General features: G+C 39.1%; 1 protein-coding gene across 3 annotated transcripts in view; it reads left to right on the top strand.

Moving 5' to 3' along the window:
* Positions 1 to 4,874, top strand: part of RIOK2 (RIO kinase 2) — a 29,423-nt gene extending 24,549 nt beyond the window's left edge. The window contains exons 10-11 of one of the 3 annotated variants that reach the window (XR_775691.3): positions 3,789 to 4,054; positions 4,448 to 4,562. Coding sequence is in view for 2 of the 3 variants with exons in the window: in XM_023547870.2 (XP_023403638.1) it covers positions 4,448 to 4,612 (165 nt within the window). In the remaining variant the exon portion in view is untranslated. Of the gene's footprint in view, positions 1 to 3,788; positions 4,055 to 4,447 lie in introns of all 3 variants that reach the window. The other 2 variants (XM_023547870.2, XM_003404994.4) reach the window with 2 other exon arrangements.
* Positions 4,875 to 18,414: the final 13,540 nt, after the last annotated feature.

The following is an 18,414-nucleotide window of genomic DNA, read 5'->3' as shown; positions in this document are numbered from 1 at the left end:
ATTCTTGATGAAAACCCTCACCAATACAGGAATAGAAGGAAAGTTCCTCGATATAATTAAGGGCATCAGTGAAAAACCAGCAGCCACATTATATTTGATGGAGAAAGATTGAGAGCTTTCCTACTGAAATCGGAAACAAGACAAGGATGCCTGGTCTTACTGCTCCTATTCAATAATGTATTGGAAGTCTTAGCCAGAGCAATAAAACAAGAAAAATAAAGGTATACACATCAAAAAAGAAGTAAAATTATGTCTGTTCACTGATGATATGATCCTATATATGTAGAAAACCCCAAAGAATTCACAAGAAAGCTGCTAAAGCTAATTGAGGAATTTAGCAAAGTTACAGGGTACAAGGTAAACAAACAAAATTCAGTTTGGTTTCTATACATCAGCAATGAGAAATCTGAAAGGGATCTTAGGGAAACAATTCCATTTACAATAACATCTAAGAGAATAAAATACCTAGGAATAAATTTAACCAGGGAGGTGAAAGACTTATACAGTGAAAATTATAAAACATTGCTGAAAGAGATTAAAGGAGACTTAAATAAATGGAAAGATGTTTCATGTTCATGGATTGGAAAACTTAATAGTGTTGTCCATAATGCCACCGAAGAAATCTATAGATACAATGCAATCCCAATCAAAACAACCACCTTTACAAAAATGGAAAAACCAATCCTCAGTTTTATATGGAATGGCAATGTTGAAAAAGAAAGTAGGAGAACTCACTTCCTGATTTCAAAACATAAAATTACAGTAATCAAGCTGAGGAAATTTTAATGAAGCCAAAGAAAATTAAAGCAAGTCCATGAGAGACAAAGTACAACATTGAGTATATTCCACCTGAATTTAGAGACCATCTCAAGAATAGATTTGACACATCAAACACTAGTGACTGAAGACCAGACAAGTTGTGGGGTGACATCAAGGACATCATACATGAAGAAAGCAAAGGGTCATTAAAAAAACAGGAAAGAAAAAAAAGACCAAAATGGATGTCACAAGAGACTCTGAAACTTGCTCTTGAATGTAGAGAAGCAAAAGCAAATGGAACTGGATATCCATTTGCAAAAAAATGAAACAGGACCCATACCTCACACCATGCACAAAAACTAACTCCAAGTGGATCAAAGACCTAAACATAAAGACTAAAACGATAAAGATCATGGAAGAAAAAATTGGGACAACCCTAGGAGCCCTAATACAAGGTATAAACAGAATACAAAATATTACCAAAAATGATGAAGAGAAACCCGATAACTGGGAGCTCCTAAAAATCAAACACCTATGCTCATCTAAAGACTTCTCCAAAAGAGTAAAAAGACCACCTACAGATTGGGAAAGAATTTTCAGCTATGACATCTCCGACCAGCGCCTGATCTCTAAAATCTACATGATTCTGTCAAAACTCAACCACAAAAAGACAAACAACCCAATCAAGAAGTGGGCAAAGGATATGAACACACATTTCACTAAAGAAGATATTCAGGCAGCCAACAGATACATGAGAAAATGCTCTCGATCATTAGCCGTTAGAGAAATGCAAATTAAAACTACGATGAGATTTCATCTCACACCAGCAAGGCTGGCATTAATCCAAAAAACACAAAAGAATAAATGTTGGAGAGGCTGGGGAGAGATTGGAACTCTTATACACTGCTGGTGGGAATGTAAAATGGTACAACCACTTTGGAAATCTATCTGGCATTATCTTAAACAGTTAGAAATAGAACTACCATACAACCCAGAAATCCCACTCCTGGGAATATACCCTAGAGATACAAGAGCCTTCATATAAACAGATATGTGCACACCCATGTTTATTGCAGCTCTGTTTACAATAGCAAAAAGTTGGAAGCAACCAAGGTGTCCATCAACGGATGAATGGGTAAATAAGTTGTGGTATATTCACACAATGGAATACTACGCATCGATAAAGAACAGTGACGAATCTCTGAAACATTTCATGACATGGAGGAACCTGGAAGGCATTATGCTGAGAGAAATTAGTCAGAGGCAAAAGGACAAATATTGTATAAGACCACTATTATAAAATCTTGAGAAATAGTAAACCTGAGAAGAACACATACTTGTGTGGTTACGAGGGGGGGAGGGAGGGAGGGTGGGAGAGGGTTTTTTATTGATTAATCAGTAGATAAGAACTGCTTTAGGTGAAGGGAAAGACAACACTCAATACATGGAAGGTCAGCTCAATTGGACTGGACCAAAAGCAAAGAAGTTTCCAGGATAAAATGAATGCTTCAAAGGTCAGCGGAGCAAGTGCGGGGGTCTGGGGAACATGGTTTGCGGGGACTTCTAAGTCAATTGGCAAAATAATTCTATTATGAAATCATTCTGCATCCCACTTTGAAATGTGGCGTCTGGGGTTTTAAATGCTAACAAGCGGCCATCTAAGATGCATCAATTGGTCTCAACCCACCTGGAGCAAAGGAAAATGAAGAACACCAAGGCCACACAACAACTAAGAGCCCAAGAGACAGAAGGGGCCACATGAACCAGAGACCTACATCATCCTGAGACCAGAAGAACTAGTTGGTGCCCGGCCACAATCGATGACTGCCCTGACAGTGAGCACAGCACAGGACCCCTGAGGGAGCAGGAGATCAGTGGGATACAGACCCCAAATTCTCACAAAAAGACCAAACTTAATGGTCTGACTGAGACTAGAGGAATCCCGGCGGCCATGCTCCCCAGACCTTCTGTTGGCACAGGACAGGAACCATCCCCGAAGACAACTCATCAGACATGAAAGGGACTGGTCAGCGGGTGGGAGAGAGACGCTGATGAAGAGTGAGCTAATTATATCAGGTGGACACTTGAGATTGTGTTGGCAACTCTTGTCTGGAGGGGGGATGGGAGGATAGAGAGAGAGGGAAGCCGGCAAAATTGTCAAGAAAGGAGAGACTGAAAGGGCTGACTCAAGAGGGGGAGAGCAAGTGGGAGTAGGGAGTGAGATGTATGTAAACTAATATGTGACAGACTGATTGGATTTGTAAACGTTCACTTGAACCTTAATAAAAGTTATAAAAAAAAAAAGCAAATGGAAGAAATGATGAAGTAAAAGAGGTAAATGGAAGATTTCAAATGGCGGCTCGAGAAGACAGACTGAAGTATTATAATGAAATGTTTAACGATCTGAAGTTAGAAAACCAAAAGGGAAGAACACACTTGGCATTTCTCTAGCTGAAAGAGCTGAAGAAAAAATTCAAGCCTCAAATTTTAACAGTGAAGGGTTCAATGAGCAAAAAACTGAACAACGCAGGAAGCGTCAAAAAAGGTGAAGGAATACACAGAGTCACTGTACCAAAAAGATTTTGTTAATGTTCAACCATTTCAGGAGGTAGCATATGATCAAGAACCCATGGTATTAAAGGAAGAAGTCCAAGCTGCACTGAAGGCGTTGGCAAAAAACAAGGCTCCGGGAATTGATAAAATAACTATTTCAACAAACAGATACAACACTAGAAGCGCTCACTTGTCTGTGCCAAGAAATTTGGAAGATGGCTACCTGGCCAACAGACTGGAAGAGATCCGTAGTTGTGCCCATTCAAGAGAAAGGTGATCCAACAGAATGCAGAAATTATTGAACAATATCATTAATACCACACACAAGTAAAATTTTGCTGAAGATGATTCAGAAATGCTTGTTGAATTGGTGTACATTTTGCTATGTACATTTTTAACAAGGAAAATAAATTATTCAAAAAAAAAAGAAAAAAGACCCTCACTTTTTCTCTGACTGTGTTTATCTTCTTTTTTAGGAGACATTTGAATGATGCAGAGCTATATGTTCAATTAAGAACAGGTTGTAGTGCTTCAGAGCAAGAGAAGGTCATTGTGAACTGAATACTTAAATGTCTTATTCATCCTTTAAGTCCTATGACATGTGCCACTGGTGTCTTGACTTACAAATAATTTAAATTTATGGCCATGTACTAGGAGAAAGCATTCTACATCTCCCAAAAATGAAGACTTCTGCATGGATAACTGCTGTCATGTCTGCCCCTGAAGTTATGAGGACACTCTTGTATGTATTTTGACCAATAGTAAACATTTGCAAAAATAATTTTCCACTACAAAACCATGCCTATTTTTCACCTAAAAACAGGTTTGGTGTTTTTTTTTGCCAGTTTTCATGATAGACACTAGGTGGCACTGTGGTAATTTAAAGAATTTTGCCTCTACACTGCTTTTTGCTATATAATCTGTATTTCTGTTAGAAATTTAGTTTCTTCTGTTTTATATGGAGTTTTATTGCTGACTCATATAGTACTATCTGATTTTGGAATTTTTTAAATTCACGCTGTTAACATAAATTTGAAGATATTTGTATAAACCGTTTTACTTTCTGACACAAAACAACAAACTCATGGAAACAGCCTATTATCAGTGATGCTAATGTAAGAAATTTTCTTTTCAGGAACTAGTGAAACAGAAGGTGAAACGTCAGTTGACAAAACAGCAAAAGGCAGCTGTCAGACGTCGACTGCAGAAAGGAGAAGCAAATATATTTACTAAACAACGGAGGGAAAACATGCAAAATATTAAATCAAGCTTAGAAGCAGTTAGCTTTTGGGGAGAGTAATATATTTAAGATATTAGAGATTTCGAATATGTTTGGAAAAAAGTTATCTCTTTTTAAGCCACCTTTAACTTTTTTAGGATAACATGGGTACATAAATAAATAAATCCTTTTTTTTCCCTGTAAATTTGACTCATTTGATCTGTGTCTTCCCTAATAATCATTACAGTAATACTGCTAAAACCTGTTGCCGTCGATTCGATTCGGACTCACAGCGACCCTATGGGACAGAGTATAACTGCCCCATACAGTTTCCGTGGAGCGCCTGGTGGATTCAAGCTGCCAACCTTTTTGGTTAGCAGCTGTAGTTATTAAGTATTGATTATGGTCAATCTAAAATCATTTTTCAGAACAATGCTTATCACATTAGGGATATTTGAATATTTCTTTTGTTAGTCTAAATATCACTATTTTTATTGTTTTGGTTTTTGGTCTCCACCAAAAATAGATAGTTCCACATTCCCTTTTTCTTTTCTCCCTCGGTTTTCTTACTATTAAAATTGTATTTATAACTACTTTTTAGGGTTGTTTTGGGAATTAACTGAGATAATGCACATAAAGCACTTTGAACAATGCTTAGAACATTGTAAACATTCAATAAGGTGTAGCTGTTAAAATGGTAACTACATTTATTTTAATGAAATTCTGCTGACAACTTGGTTGTATTTTATTAACCCCTGAAAGAATGGACTGCGGTCTCTTTTTTTTTTTTTTTTCTTTAGTCTCTGGTAGTAAAAATGCACCAGTAGTTGTGCAAAGTACAGGAACTGAAACATCTGAAACACAAATGCCCAATAAAACATGAAGTCAGTGTTTACACAGGCCGGACCTGTTACAAGCCTTTACGTGCGTCAGCTCGTCTAAATCTCACAGTGCTCCTAGGGAGGGGCTGGCCATTCCCATTCTGTAGATGAGTAAACTTCAGGACGGAGCTTAGTGACTCAAGGCCACACGGTAAGTGACAGGACCAGGATCTGACCCAGGCAGACTGGCACCAGGGACTGTATAGCCTTATTCACGACACTAGGTGGCTTCTCACCATACAGAAAATGTACACTATGGCTGAAAACCAAAGAAGTATAAACAATTCATTCAGTAAATTAATTCCATTAAAAAATGAGCCAGTAGTGCATAATTTTATCCAGATTATTTTCTCTCATTTACATTGGTAATGTGGGCATGGGAACAGTTCCACCACCATTTTTGCAGTTGCCAGATATTGTGCAGGTCTGAAAAGAGAAGAGCTGCGAGTGGGAAAAGATGGTGAGGGAAATGTTCTTACTCATATTTTTAACTGGATGGATCTCATTCAACATTAGCAAATAGTGCGGGAAAGAAAAATAATACATAAGACACAGTCCCTCCCTTAAGGACTTTATAATCCAGAGATGTGAAGATGGGTGGCTCAGTACTTGGCACCTGATGTCTCCACATCACCCATTAGGAGGTCACCTGCAGTGAAAATGGCCACTAGGTGGCAATGTCACCTCAGTCACCAGACAGGATGTCCTTAAATCACCTGTACTCGTGATTATGATCTACCTGAAGGAATACAACAGATTCTTCGCAAAGATTAATAGTAGTAGGATAGTAGACTCCCTTTCACCTCTACAAAATTAATTCAGCTATTATCTACAGCAACCATAATTGTCTAATAAATTCACTTAAATATATAAAAATAAATGAAGGAAAATGTCATATTGGAAGTAAGGAGCTCTGGTGGTGCAGTGGTTAAGTGCTTGGCTACTCAGCGAAAGGTTGGCAGTTCAAACCCACCAGCCTCGCTGATGGAAAATGATGTGGTAATCTGCTGTAAAAATTGTTAGGTGCCATGGAGTTGGTTCCAACTCATAGTGACCCCGTGTACAACAAAATGAAACACTGCCCGTTATGCTTGAGTCCGTTGTTGCGGCACTGTGTCAATCCATCTCACTGAGGATCTTCCTCTTTTTTACTGACCCTCCACTTTCCCAAGCATGATGTCTTCCAGGGACTGGTCCCTCCTGATAACATGTCCAAAACATATAAGACGATGTCTCACTGTCTTAGGCTGGGTTCTCTAGAGAAGCAAAACCAGTAATGTGGATAAATATATGTTGTTGTTAGGTGCCGTCGAGTCAGTTCCAACTCATAGCGACCCTATGCACAACAGAATGAAACACTGCCTGGTCCTGCACCATCCTTATAATCGTTGTTATGCTTGAGCTCATTGTTGCAGCCACTGTGTCAACCCACCTTGTTGAGGGTCTTCTTCTTTTCCACTGACCCTGTACTCTGCCAAGCATGATGTCCTTCTCAGGTCCTGATCCATCCTGACAACGTATCCAAAGTATGTAAGATGCAGTCTTGCCATCCTTGCCTCTAAGGAGCATTCTGGCCACACTTCTTCCAAGACAGATTTGTTCGTTCTTTTGGCAGTCCGTGGTATATTCAATATTCTTCACCAACACCACAATTCAAAGGCGTCAACTCTTCTTCGGTCTTCCTTATTCATTGTCCAGCTTTCACATGCATATGATGTGATTGAAAATACCATGGCTTGGGTCAGGCGCACCTTAGTCTTCAGGGTGACATCTTTGCTCTTCAACACTTTGAAGAGGTCCTTTGCAGCAGATTTGCCCAATGCAATGCATCTTTTGATTTCTTGACTGCTGCTTCCATGGCTATTGATTTGTGGATCCAAGTAAAATGAAATCTTTGACAACTTCAATCTTTTCTCCGTTTATCATGATGTTGCTCATTGGTCCAGTTGTGAGGATTTTTGTTTTCTTTATGTTGAGGGGTAATCCATACTGAAGGCTGTGGTCTTTGATGTTCATTAGTAAGTGCTTCAAGTCCTCTTCACTTTCAGCAAGCAAGGTTGTGTCATCTGCATAATGCAGGTTGTTAATGAGTCTTCCTCCAATCCTGATGCCCCGTTCTTCATACAGTCCAGCTTCTCAGATTATTTGCTCAACAAACAGATGGAATAGGTATGGTGAAAGAATACAACCCTGACACACACCTTTCCTGACTTTAAACCAATCACTATCCCCTTGTTCTGTATGAACAACCGCCTCTTGATAGGTGTAAAGGTTCCTCATGAGCACAATTAAGTGTTCTGGAATTCCCATTCTTCTCAATGTTATCTGTAGTTTGTTATGATCCACACAGTCCAAAGCCTTTGCATAATCAATAAAACACAGGTAAACATCCTTCTGGTATTCTCTGCTTTCAGCCAGGATCCATCTGACATCAGCAATGATAACCCTGGTTCCGCGTCCTTTTCTGAAACCGGCCTGAATTTCTGGCAGTTCCCTGTCGATATACTGCTGCAGCTGTTTTTGAATGATCTTCAGCAGAATTTTGCTTGCGTGTGATATTGGTATTGTTCTATAATTTCCACATTCGGTTGGATCACCTTTCTTGGAAATAGGCATAAATATGGATCTCTTCCAGTCAGTTGAGAGATTTATATTAAGGAAACAGCTCACGCAATTGTACGGGTTGGAACTTCCAAGGTCCTTGGATCAGGATAAAGTCCTTTCCCAATTCATGGGAGCCACAGAAGCTGGTAACTCAAGATAAGCAGGTTGGAGAGAAGGTATCCCGCTCAAAGGCTGTGACGGTCGAGGAATCCCCAAGGTTGGCAGGCAAGACCACGAGGTTTCTCCTGAGTCGCTCAGCTGCAGGGGCTGGTGAACCCAAGATAAGCAGGTCAGAGAGCAGAGGCCATGAAGATCGGCAAATCCCAAGACAGACAGATAAGCTGCTAGCTCAAGTCTGGAGAACCAGAAGTCAGACAAGAGACAGCTGCTAGATCCAGAACAAGCCAACAACTTCTGCAAGGTGAGCAGGAAGGAAGTAGGAGGCAGAAGGCGGAGAGATGAAGGCTGAGGGGGTGGTGAGCAGGCCCCACTCCTGCCAGTACCACTCAGCAGATTTCATCATGGAAGTGATCACATATCAAATTTCAACAGGGAAGTGATCACAACATTATACAACTGCCGAAACACTGAGAATCAGGGCCCAGCCAAGTTGACACACAATCTTAACCATCACACTTGCCATCCTTGCCTCTAAGGAGCATTCTGGCTGTACTTCTTCCAGGACAGATTTGTTCATTCTTTTGGCAGTTCATGGTATATTCAATATCCTTCACCAATACCATAATTAAAAGGTATCAATTCTTCTTTGGTCTTCCTTATTCATTGTCTAGCTTTCTCATGAAAACACCATGGCTTGGGTCAGGCACACCTTAGTCCTTAAAGTGACATCTTTGCCTTTTAACACTTTAAAGACCTCTCTTGCAGAAGATCTGTCCAATGCAATATGTCATTTGATTTCTTGACTACTGCTTCCATGGGTGTTGATCATGGATTCAAGTGAAATGAAATCCTTGACAACTTCAATCTTTTCTCCATTTATCATGATGTTGCTTATTGGTCCAGTTGTGAGGATTTTTGTTTTCTTAATGTTGAGGTGTAATCCAGACTGAAGGCTGTGGTCTTTGATCTTTATCATAAGTGCTTCAAGTCCTCTTCACTTACAGCAAGCAAGGTTGTGTCATCTGCATAACGCAGGTTGTTAATAAATCTTCCCCCAATCCTGATGCCCCATTCTTCTTCATTTAGTCCAGCTTCTCAGATTATTTGCTCAGCATACAGGTTGAATGAGCATGGTGAAAGGATACAACAACCCTGATACACACGTTTCCTGACTTTAAACCCTGTAGTATCCCCTTGTTCTGTCTGAATAACTACCTCTTGGTCTAAGTATACAGGTTTCTCATGAGTGTTCTGGAATTCCCATTCTTCACAATGTCAGCCATAATTTGTTATGATCCACACAGTTGAATGCCTTTGCTCAATGAAACACCAGTAAACATCTTTCTGGTATTCTCTGCTTTCAGCCAGAATCCAACTGACATCAGCAGTGATATCCCTCATTCCACAATTATAGCCTTGGAAACTCTATGGGGCAGTTTCATGCTGTCCCATAGGGTTACTATGAGTCAGAATCAATTTGAGCGCAGTGGGTTTGGTTTTTGAAATACTAGAAGTATTTGAATTTCAGATGTCTTTAAATTCAAGTATTCATTTTATAATATATTTTAAAGCATTTTTATAATGTAAAATAACAGTGAAAACAGATTAATAGAACTACATAATATTTATTTTGGAACACATTTTCTTATATTCAAGTGCTAAAAGCAAATTAGAAATGAAACTAGTATGACATCATTCTACTTGGCTTTGCTTAGTTACTCAGTACTAGCTGAGAAACTGAAGGCAAAGAAACATGTCTTCACCCTTCTTGTTATTAAAATTGTTATTAGGTGCCAAAAATCAGTTCCAACTCATAGCAACACTGTACAACAGAACAAAACACTGCCTAGTTCTGTGCCATCCTCACAATTGTCACTATACTTGAGCCCATTGTTGAAGCCACTGTTAGTCCATCCTGTTGAGGGTCTTCCTCTTTTTCACTGATCCTGTACTTTATCAAGCATTATTGTAGGTTCATTTCCGCAAAGAGTTTCTGAGGCAGGGAGAATTTGGATGAATGAGTAGACTGAAAAGCAGAGTTTCCAAAGGGGGAAGTCACCCAGAAAAGCCAGAAGACAGAAATGAATATAGTACACTTGGTATATTGTAGTTGGGGAAAGGGCATTGTGCAGGAAAGAATCAAATTAAAGATGATTTTTAAATTAAAAAACAAAAAAGTTCAACTTAATGGAATAGTAAAAAGACCAATTCTAGGTTTGAACTGTGCAGTAATTTGATTTTAAAAGGGGGAGGAAGGATGTGAGGAGCTAAGAAAAATTTGTCTGGCAATATTAGAATGGATTAGAGGGAATCCGGAATAGAATCCAGGAGGTTGCCCAGTCAGTAGTCTAAGCATTTGTTCAAGGCAGTCTGGACTAGAATCCTACTATCACATCCTAGAATTATAGTTATTATAGAGATTCTCTATTACCATGTTTTCATTTTAGAGATGAGAGAACATCTTGAGATATAAAATTACTTGTCCAAAGTCACACTTAGTAAGGTTCAAAGGGAGTGGAAGGAAAAGAAAAGATAACATAGGAATTAAGAGGAAAAGATGGAATCGATAAATACTGAGGAGGTAGGGAAACGAGCATACTCGGTGGTTTAGTTTGTATTCAGCCCAGGGATCTCTTCTGCAAAGCCACGAAGGTCCACCAACTTTGACTTATCTTCCTGGTGCTGTGGATGAGTCAGAAGCTATAGCACCCACAAGTGGGTATTGAGTCCTATCCTCCACAGTTTCTTCCCTTGTTAGAAAACAAAGCTTTTTGCCGTAAGAAGCCTTTCATCTCCTCATCACAAGCCCAAGAAAATTCATCTCAAGAAACAGAAAAAAGCTCCTCAGTGGAAATTTTCTGTTTTTTCATGAGGGTTGGGGGCAGTGCTGGGGAAGTAGTTCCATGTCCCTGAGCTCAAGGCTACTAAAGTAGCTTGAGAGGATTAGAAGAATGTATTATTCTCTACCTTGGTCTTCCTCCAGTTTTCAATTTGTGAAAAATAGGCCCCCTTTCTACACAGTTTCCTATTCCTCATTCTTTAAACACATTTTGGAAAGAAATAATGTTTCTTCTGTGTCAGCAGGATGCATGCTAAGTGCAGTGCTCTGGTGGTGACTGCATAGGAAGTGAAGTGGAAATTATAGTTTACAGTGTGAAATGGATGGGCAGGAGGCTTTTATCTTAATGTAAGCATAGCCAGAAATGTAGCCTGAATTGAATTAAGAGTAGACTGATGATGCAGCCCTTACAGGAAGCTTCACTGAAAGCTACATGGAGCTGTGAAATTACTAGCTTGCTTGAACTCATCAACTAATCTCAGGTGTGAGTTATTTGTTGATAACCAAAAAACATTCTTCCCACCTAGGTTTATTTTAACCTAATATTGATAATAATAATCTAATTAAAAAAAATTTTTTTAATTAAAATAAAATAGTTTTCCATAGTCCAGATTTCCATTTTAATTAGCTCATTATTATCACAAAGACTTAAACATTACATAGGATTCACACCCCCAGAAACACGGCTTTATCTCAAGAAGAAACCCAGTAGTTCCAATTAGTGCATGTGAGCTAGATGTCTGTCTCATCCCCCAGCATGTCCCTTATAGAAAATATCACCTCTTAGCAGCCTCAGAGACGAGGCTGGAGCTCAGGTACTTCTTCAGGATCAATTTGATCACTTTATAAAAAAAAAAAAAAAAAGATCACTTATAGCCATCTGTTACGTAAAGATTTTGCTTAACACCCAACAAATTAAATTCCTGTTATAGACCAGGGAATGTGTATGCACACACACTCATCTGTAAGAAAAGGTAGGGAGAGAAACCTATAATTAGATACTTTTTTTAAGTTGAATTTTATCATGATAAAATATATAACAAAAAGTTTGCCTTTTCAACCATTTTGACACATTCAATTCAGTGACATTAATTGCTTTCACCATGTTGTACTACCATCATCACTACCCATTTCCAAAAGTTTTGCATTACCCCAAAGAGAGACTCCGTACCCCATCAGCAATAACTCTCATTCCCTCCTTCCCCATTCCCCAGCCCTTGGTAACTACTAATAAACTTTAGTCTCTATGCATTTGCATTCTAGATACTTCATGTCAGTGGGATCATACAATGTGTGTCCTTTTGTGTCTGATTTATTTCATTCGGTATAATGTTTTCAAGGTTCATTCATGTTACAGTATGTATAAGTTTCTTTTTATGGTTGAACAATATTCCACTGTATGCATATACCATATTTTGTTTATCCATTCATCTGTTGGTAGATACTTGGATTGTTTCTACTATTTGGCTATTGTGAATAATACTACAACAAACACTGTTGTATAGATAAACTTTTATGAAAAGGAAAATATTATTGTAATGGCCACTGGCAAAATCTACCCCCAAAACAAACCAGAATCTTAAAAACTACCCTTTTCAAAATATGTATTACTCTAGAAGTCAGCCTGCACAGTTAAGGCAATCAGTTTTCACAGAACACATATCTAATGACTCAAGGGCTTGGTGTTGCCATCTCCAATCTTATAGGCTTGAAAATCTGAATTCTCCTACCTTTAAGTCTGAGTTGATCCTGAAAGTGTTAACCTGTGAACTAATGCCACCTCCCCCAGTGACATCTTTAGTCTATAAATAGTTTTTGAAGAATCGGTTTTACTTCTCTTGTTGGAGACCCAATACCCAAACAAAACCAAAATCCAAACCCTTTGCTGTGGAGTCAATTCCAATTCATAGTAACCCTATAGGAATGAGTAGAATTGCCCCATAGGGTTTCCAAGGAACAGGTGGTGGATTTGAACTGCCAACCTTTTGGTTAGCAGCTGAATGCTTAACCCCTGTGCCATCAAGGCTCCTGGGCTCCTAGGAGTATTAAATCCAGACCAAACTAAAAAAAAAAGTTCCATTGCCATGGAGTCTATTCCAACTCATAGCAACCCTACAGGACAGAACAGAAGTCCCCCATAGGGTTTCCAAGGCTGTAATCTTTACGGAAGCAGACTGCCACATCTTTCTCCTGTGTAGCAGCTGGTGGTTTCAAACCACCAACCTTTCAGTTAGCAGCCAAGCTCTTAACCACTGCACCACCAGTGCTCCAAATACCAAGATGGGGATGGGTAATTGGTTACATAAGTCCATCAAGATAATATGGACTCATGCAGGATCCCCTAAGAAAACTCAGGTGTAAGGGGTTCACTTTTATTGTGCTTTCTTCTCTTTCTTTTTTAAATTGTGCTTTAGGTAAAAGATGGAAACTCTGGTGGCACAGTGATTAAGTGCTACACCTGCTAAGTGAAAGGTCAACAGTTCAAATCCACCAGGTGCTCCTTGGAAACTCTATGGGGCAGTTCTACTCTGTCCTATACGGTCGCTATGAGTCATAATCGACTTGACGGCAACAGGTTTGGTTTGTTTTGGTTAGGTGAAAGTTTACAGACCAAGTTAATTTATATTTCAAAAATTTATATACATATTGTTTTGTGATATTGGTTGCAATCCCCACAATGTGACATCACACTCCCCTCTTTCCACTCTGGGTTCCCTGTGTCCATTCGTCCAGTTCCTGTCACTTTCTGCCTTCTCATCCTGCTTTTGGACAGGAGCTGCCCATTTGGTCTCCTATTTTTAATTGAACTAAGAAGCACATTCCTCATGTGTGTTACTTTTTGTTTCATAGGCTTGCCTTATCTTTGTCTGAAAAGTAGGCTTCAGAAATGGTTTCGGTTCTGGACTGATGAGAAGGATAGGCCCTGACTGCCATGGGATAAATAGTGGTTTTATCTGCTGGGAAAGGAAATAACAGAAAAATATCTTTCATAATTTTCCATAAAAATGGGGAGTGTACATTTCTTCAAGCTATAGATGGGATAGTAATCAGTTTTCTAATTACTTTTCATGTAATTCAACAGATTTGTTCTTATTGGTGATTTCATAAGTATAATAAAACAGCAACGAACAAATGCTCTGGGTAAAGTTCTTTTATGTTACCTGTGTTTTTAAACATCTAGATATCATCTGAAATTGCCTTTCTGACTTTTTTATAAGTACCTTGGTCCAAACATCTCATTGGTCCCTTCCCAGTTGAGAGTAAACAATTTAACACTAAACAGCCTTTCATTCCTTTCACTTGTCCCTTCCCAGTCGAGAGTAAACAAAGTTGATGCTAACCAGCCATTCCTTCCTCCTACTAGTCTCTTCCTAGTCGAGGCTAAACAAAGCTGACACTAAACAGCCATCAGTCATTACATCTGCAAAGTCAACCTCTTGCTGGCCTTTCTTCTTCACCCTCCCACTCACCCCCAGCAACACTCCTGCACACAGCTCTGACTCTCTTTTTATGATTCCAGCATTTAGACTCTTCCAGGCTCCTGTACGCCCCTCCCCCACTGGAATTCTGAAGGAGCTGCCGTCAGTAGTTTCCATAAACTATATTATACTATATTAATGAAATTAACTGCATGACTCCTCTTGTTGAAGTTCAACTATTTTATCTTAAATTGTACATTTTTAAGAATGAAGGCATTAGCAAGTAAATGAAATTATTTCAGGGAACAGAATCTTCCTGAATCTAATTCAGGTTCCTGTCCTTCCCAGCAGTCACCTGATTCCTTAGGGATGAGTTGTAAACTGGCTCAGGCTCAGTTATTGTAGGCCTATTCTTTGGAGGCAGTCCCTGGGTGGCTCAAATGCTTAACTTATTCACTGTTAACCAAAAAGTTAGTGGTTTGATTCCACCCAGGGGCTTCTTGGCAGAAAGGCCTGGTGGCCTACTTCTGAAAAATCAGCCACTGAAAACCCTGTGGTGCACAGCTCTACTCTCACACACAAGGGGTCTCTATGAGTCAGAGTCGACTCCATGGCAACTGGTATGGTAAACCATAATTAAATCTGGGAAGGACAGCTAAGATTCAGTCACAGAATTCAAACAGTGCTTAAACAGCCTAGCCTGCGAAGACGGGCCAGAATCAAGATGAACTGTACTTGGAATGTAAAATACCAAAATGGCTTTTTTAAAATTCTTTGGCATCTGCATGCCTTAGTCTGAAACCTTTCTGGACCTGAAGTTTCACCTACCTTACCTGCAGGCTCACCCACAGGCCCACTTCCTGCCTGGCCTGCCCTGGCCTCTTCTCCCAGGCATTATGGCATGAGAGGTGGGGGGAGTGGAGGAGCTTCCTTCTGTTTTTAACTGAAGATGGTTCTTTGATGCATATATTGTGTTTTCTAACATTCTGGATGTTATTTTAACATTTATCATGTTTATGACTTTTAAGAGCTATCTATCAAACGTGTTATTGGAATGACAGGAATGCATTCTCTCTTCCTTACCAAAAATGATTGTTCTCACAGATTTTTGTTGTTGCATTGTGCAGAATATGCCACCTGCATTTCTCATCTTCTCAAAGATCTCTGTCTTCCCTGGGAGCTTGGTCAGTGTTGCTGAGCCATCAAGTGGTAGATTTTGATCGCTGAAAAAAGCCATTTCTCATAGTTCTGAATAGTGCTCTAAAAGGATCTGTGAAAAACATGACCTTGGGTTATCGCTGGAGTCATCTACTCTGTGTCAGTACTATCATTTCTGCCCTTGGTATACACCTTCAGATGGCTGAGGTTGAAAGTGAAACCTAGCATGTAAACTTTGGAATTTGTGCTAAAGTAGACATACCACACAGGGACTTCTCCGGCTCTTCCATCTTCATCAGATGCTTTCTACCTCAAAGACAGAGAATGGTGAGAAACCACATAGTTGCTTTTCTAGACTGTCTTATCTCAGTAATTTAAGGCAAGAAGTCTTTATGGGCAGACAAGAAATGCTAAGCAAAGGCTTCAGAAAACTTCTGCTGAAGGATTGGGCTTACTAGGAAAGAAGCAGCTAAGTACTGTCCAACTGGAATTTCGTATAATCCATCATTCTTGGAATTCATCTTTTTTATTTCTTAAAATATAAGTCGTTAAAGATCATGATTTGCATATAAGCTTACCTTTGCAAAGTTGTTTTGGGGTTGACTATGCAGATGCTCACAGTTTGCCTTCTTTATAAAACTCTTGGTGGAGATTGAACCTTACCTTTCTTAACAAATTCTTACCTTTCATTGCAGTTAGTATTAGCAGTGAGCATTTTTTAATTCATCATAATGATTTACGTCTCTCATATTGATGAACGGATATGAGGTTGACTTTTGGAATAGAAGTACTTTGTCCAGCTTTTAAGAATAAATATGTGATATTCCAGAAGGCTAGAAAGTCTGTGATAAAATTCGAACTCATTTTGTAATGTAGTTGTAATACCATAGATGTAAGAACCGAAAGAAACAACTCCCTACTTTTATAAATGAGGACTCTGAGCCCAGAGAAGACGAGAGGGACTTCCTCAAGTCACACAGATAAGGAATCTCAAACCCTACACCATATTGATCCCAATCCAGCGTTTCTTCTACCACACTATACAACCAAAATATTTTTAAGTACTTCTGGAAGTAAATTTAAGCCTATAGAAATGTCTCTTTATTGACTGAAATCTAAGCATCAATAATTTCCAATTGTTCTCTAGTTTTGTTTTATCTGTCTCACTCTTTTGAAAGTTCCATATTATTTCTTCTGGTTCTCTAACATATACCCTAAATATTTCGGTTTCCAATTCAATATCACACTGAAAGTATTTGTGTTCATTTGTACTTTGTGCCCAATCAATATACAATAGTTTTGTGTCCACAAACCATTTAGATTATGTTTTAAATTATAAACTCCTGAATGGCAAGGACATTGACTATTTCCTATTTGGTACAGCCCACAGAACTATAAAGTGCACTTTGAGACCCTAAATAAATGCGTTAATATGAAGTGGTACTTCTTTCAGGTTCTTTTTTATCACAATATCTTTGCACTCTGGGGCAGCCCTGTGTATGGGTCTGTGTGGCATATACTTTCGGTGAGTATTTGCTAAGTGATAGTCACTAAACTAAGAATTATTATTACAGCCTCCTTCCTTCTGTTTCCTTTTATGAAGCCCACTCTTCTACCAACTAGCTCATGAGATGATCACGGGGAAGCCATTTTTATTTTTATATATCCTTTAAAGGACTGGTTCAGTTAATCATAAAATACAGTATAATTATGAAATCCAAAAGTTGGAAGGAACATTGGAAAGTAGTCTCTTCTACCTACCCTGGAAAAACATTTTAAATAAAAGTAAAGAAATCCTCAACAACACTTCAATAACTAATGTAGGTTCCGACCCAACTCGACCCTTGTCATTGAGTCAATTCTGACTCATAGTGACCCTACAGGACAGAGTAGAACTGCCCCATAGGGTTTCCAAGGAGCAGCTGGTGGATTCGAGCCACCAACCTTTCAGGTAACAGCCAAGCTCCTAACCAATGCGCCACCAGGGCTCCTACAACCATAAAATCAGTTCCTTACATCTGATAAGAATCCTTATTACTTCAATGGAACCCTATGACTTATTTATTATGTCATCTGAGGAAAGATTACTTAGCAAATTTTTTTGGATGGTATAGGACATAGGTGGAAAAAGAATCTCCATTTTCTTAGGATCCTTTAATAACTTCCTGTATTTTAAAAATATTTTTTTTGCTTCTTCTATTCTGGAAATTTTTAAGAGAAAGACTTATCATCTTGAAATGAAAAGAACAAGCAGTATCAGAATTAATTAAAGTCTTTCTTGGGAATAATTTGTCTTGAAGGGTAAATAGAGAAACAAATGTTCCAAGCGAGCTGTAAGACAATCCACCGGGTTTTACTTACCTCTGCCCATCTCGACGGCACTGCGTGGGTTGGGCCCATCACAAGTGGCTATAATTTGGTGGGGGGGGGGGTGTGGGTGGGAAAATTGGCTTCAGGAGAGACACTCTTGAATTCAAATAGAAAGCATAATCTGGTGCCTGGCTACATCCATAACGTTATAGAACTCCTTCACCAAAGGAGAATTTAAATTACACTGCTTCAGAGTTAGAAGTCCCAAGAGCTTTCTCCCTTTGTTATTTAGAAAATTTCCTTGAGAAATATCCTGTATTCCTGGGGCAATACAGTGATGATAGAGGGCCTGAAGAAAAATCCGAGTCAGAAAGATGCACACCATTCAGGCAAAATCTGGTTGGAAAGGAATACTGTTCCCATGATTAACTAGCTTCCCCAGCCAGCCTGTAGGTGGGTGTGTTTAACAGAAGGAAGCAATGGGAACCCGCCTGTCAGCCAGCCTTTAAAGCTAATTAGCTCAGCATACAACAAAGATAAGTGAGCCTGGGA

The sequence above is a fragment of the Loxodonta africana genome, chromosome 2 (genome assembly GCF_030014295.1).
Source record: "Loxodonta africana isolate mLoxAfr1 chromosome 2, mLoxAfr1.hap2, whole genome shotgun sequence".
NCBI classification, from domain to species: Eukaryota; Metazoa; Chordata; class Mammalia; order Proboscidea; family Elephantidae; genus Loxodonta; species Loxodonta africana.
Note: the sequence above shows the minus strand (reverse complement) of the source record. Positions and strands in the feature narration are given on the sequence as shown.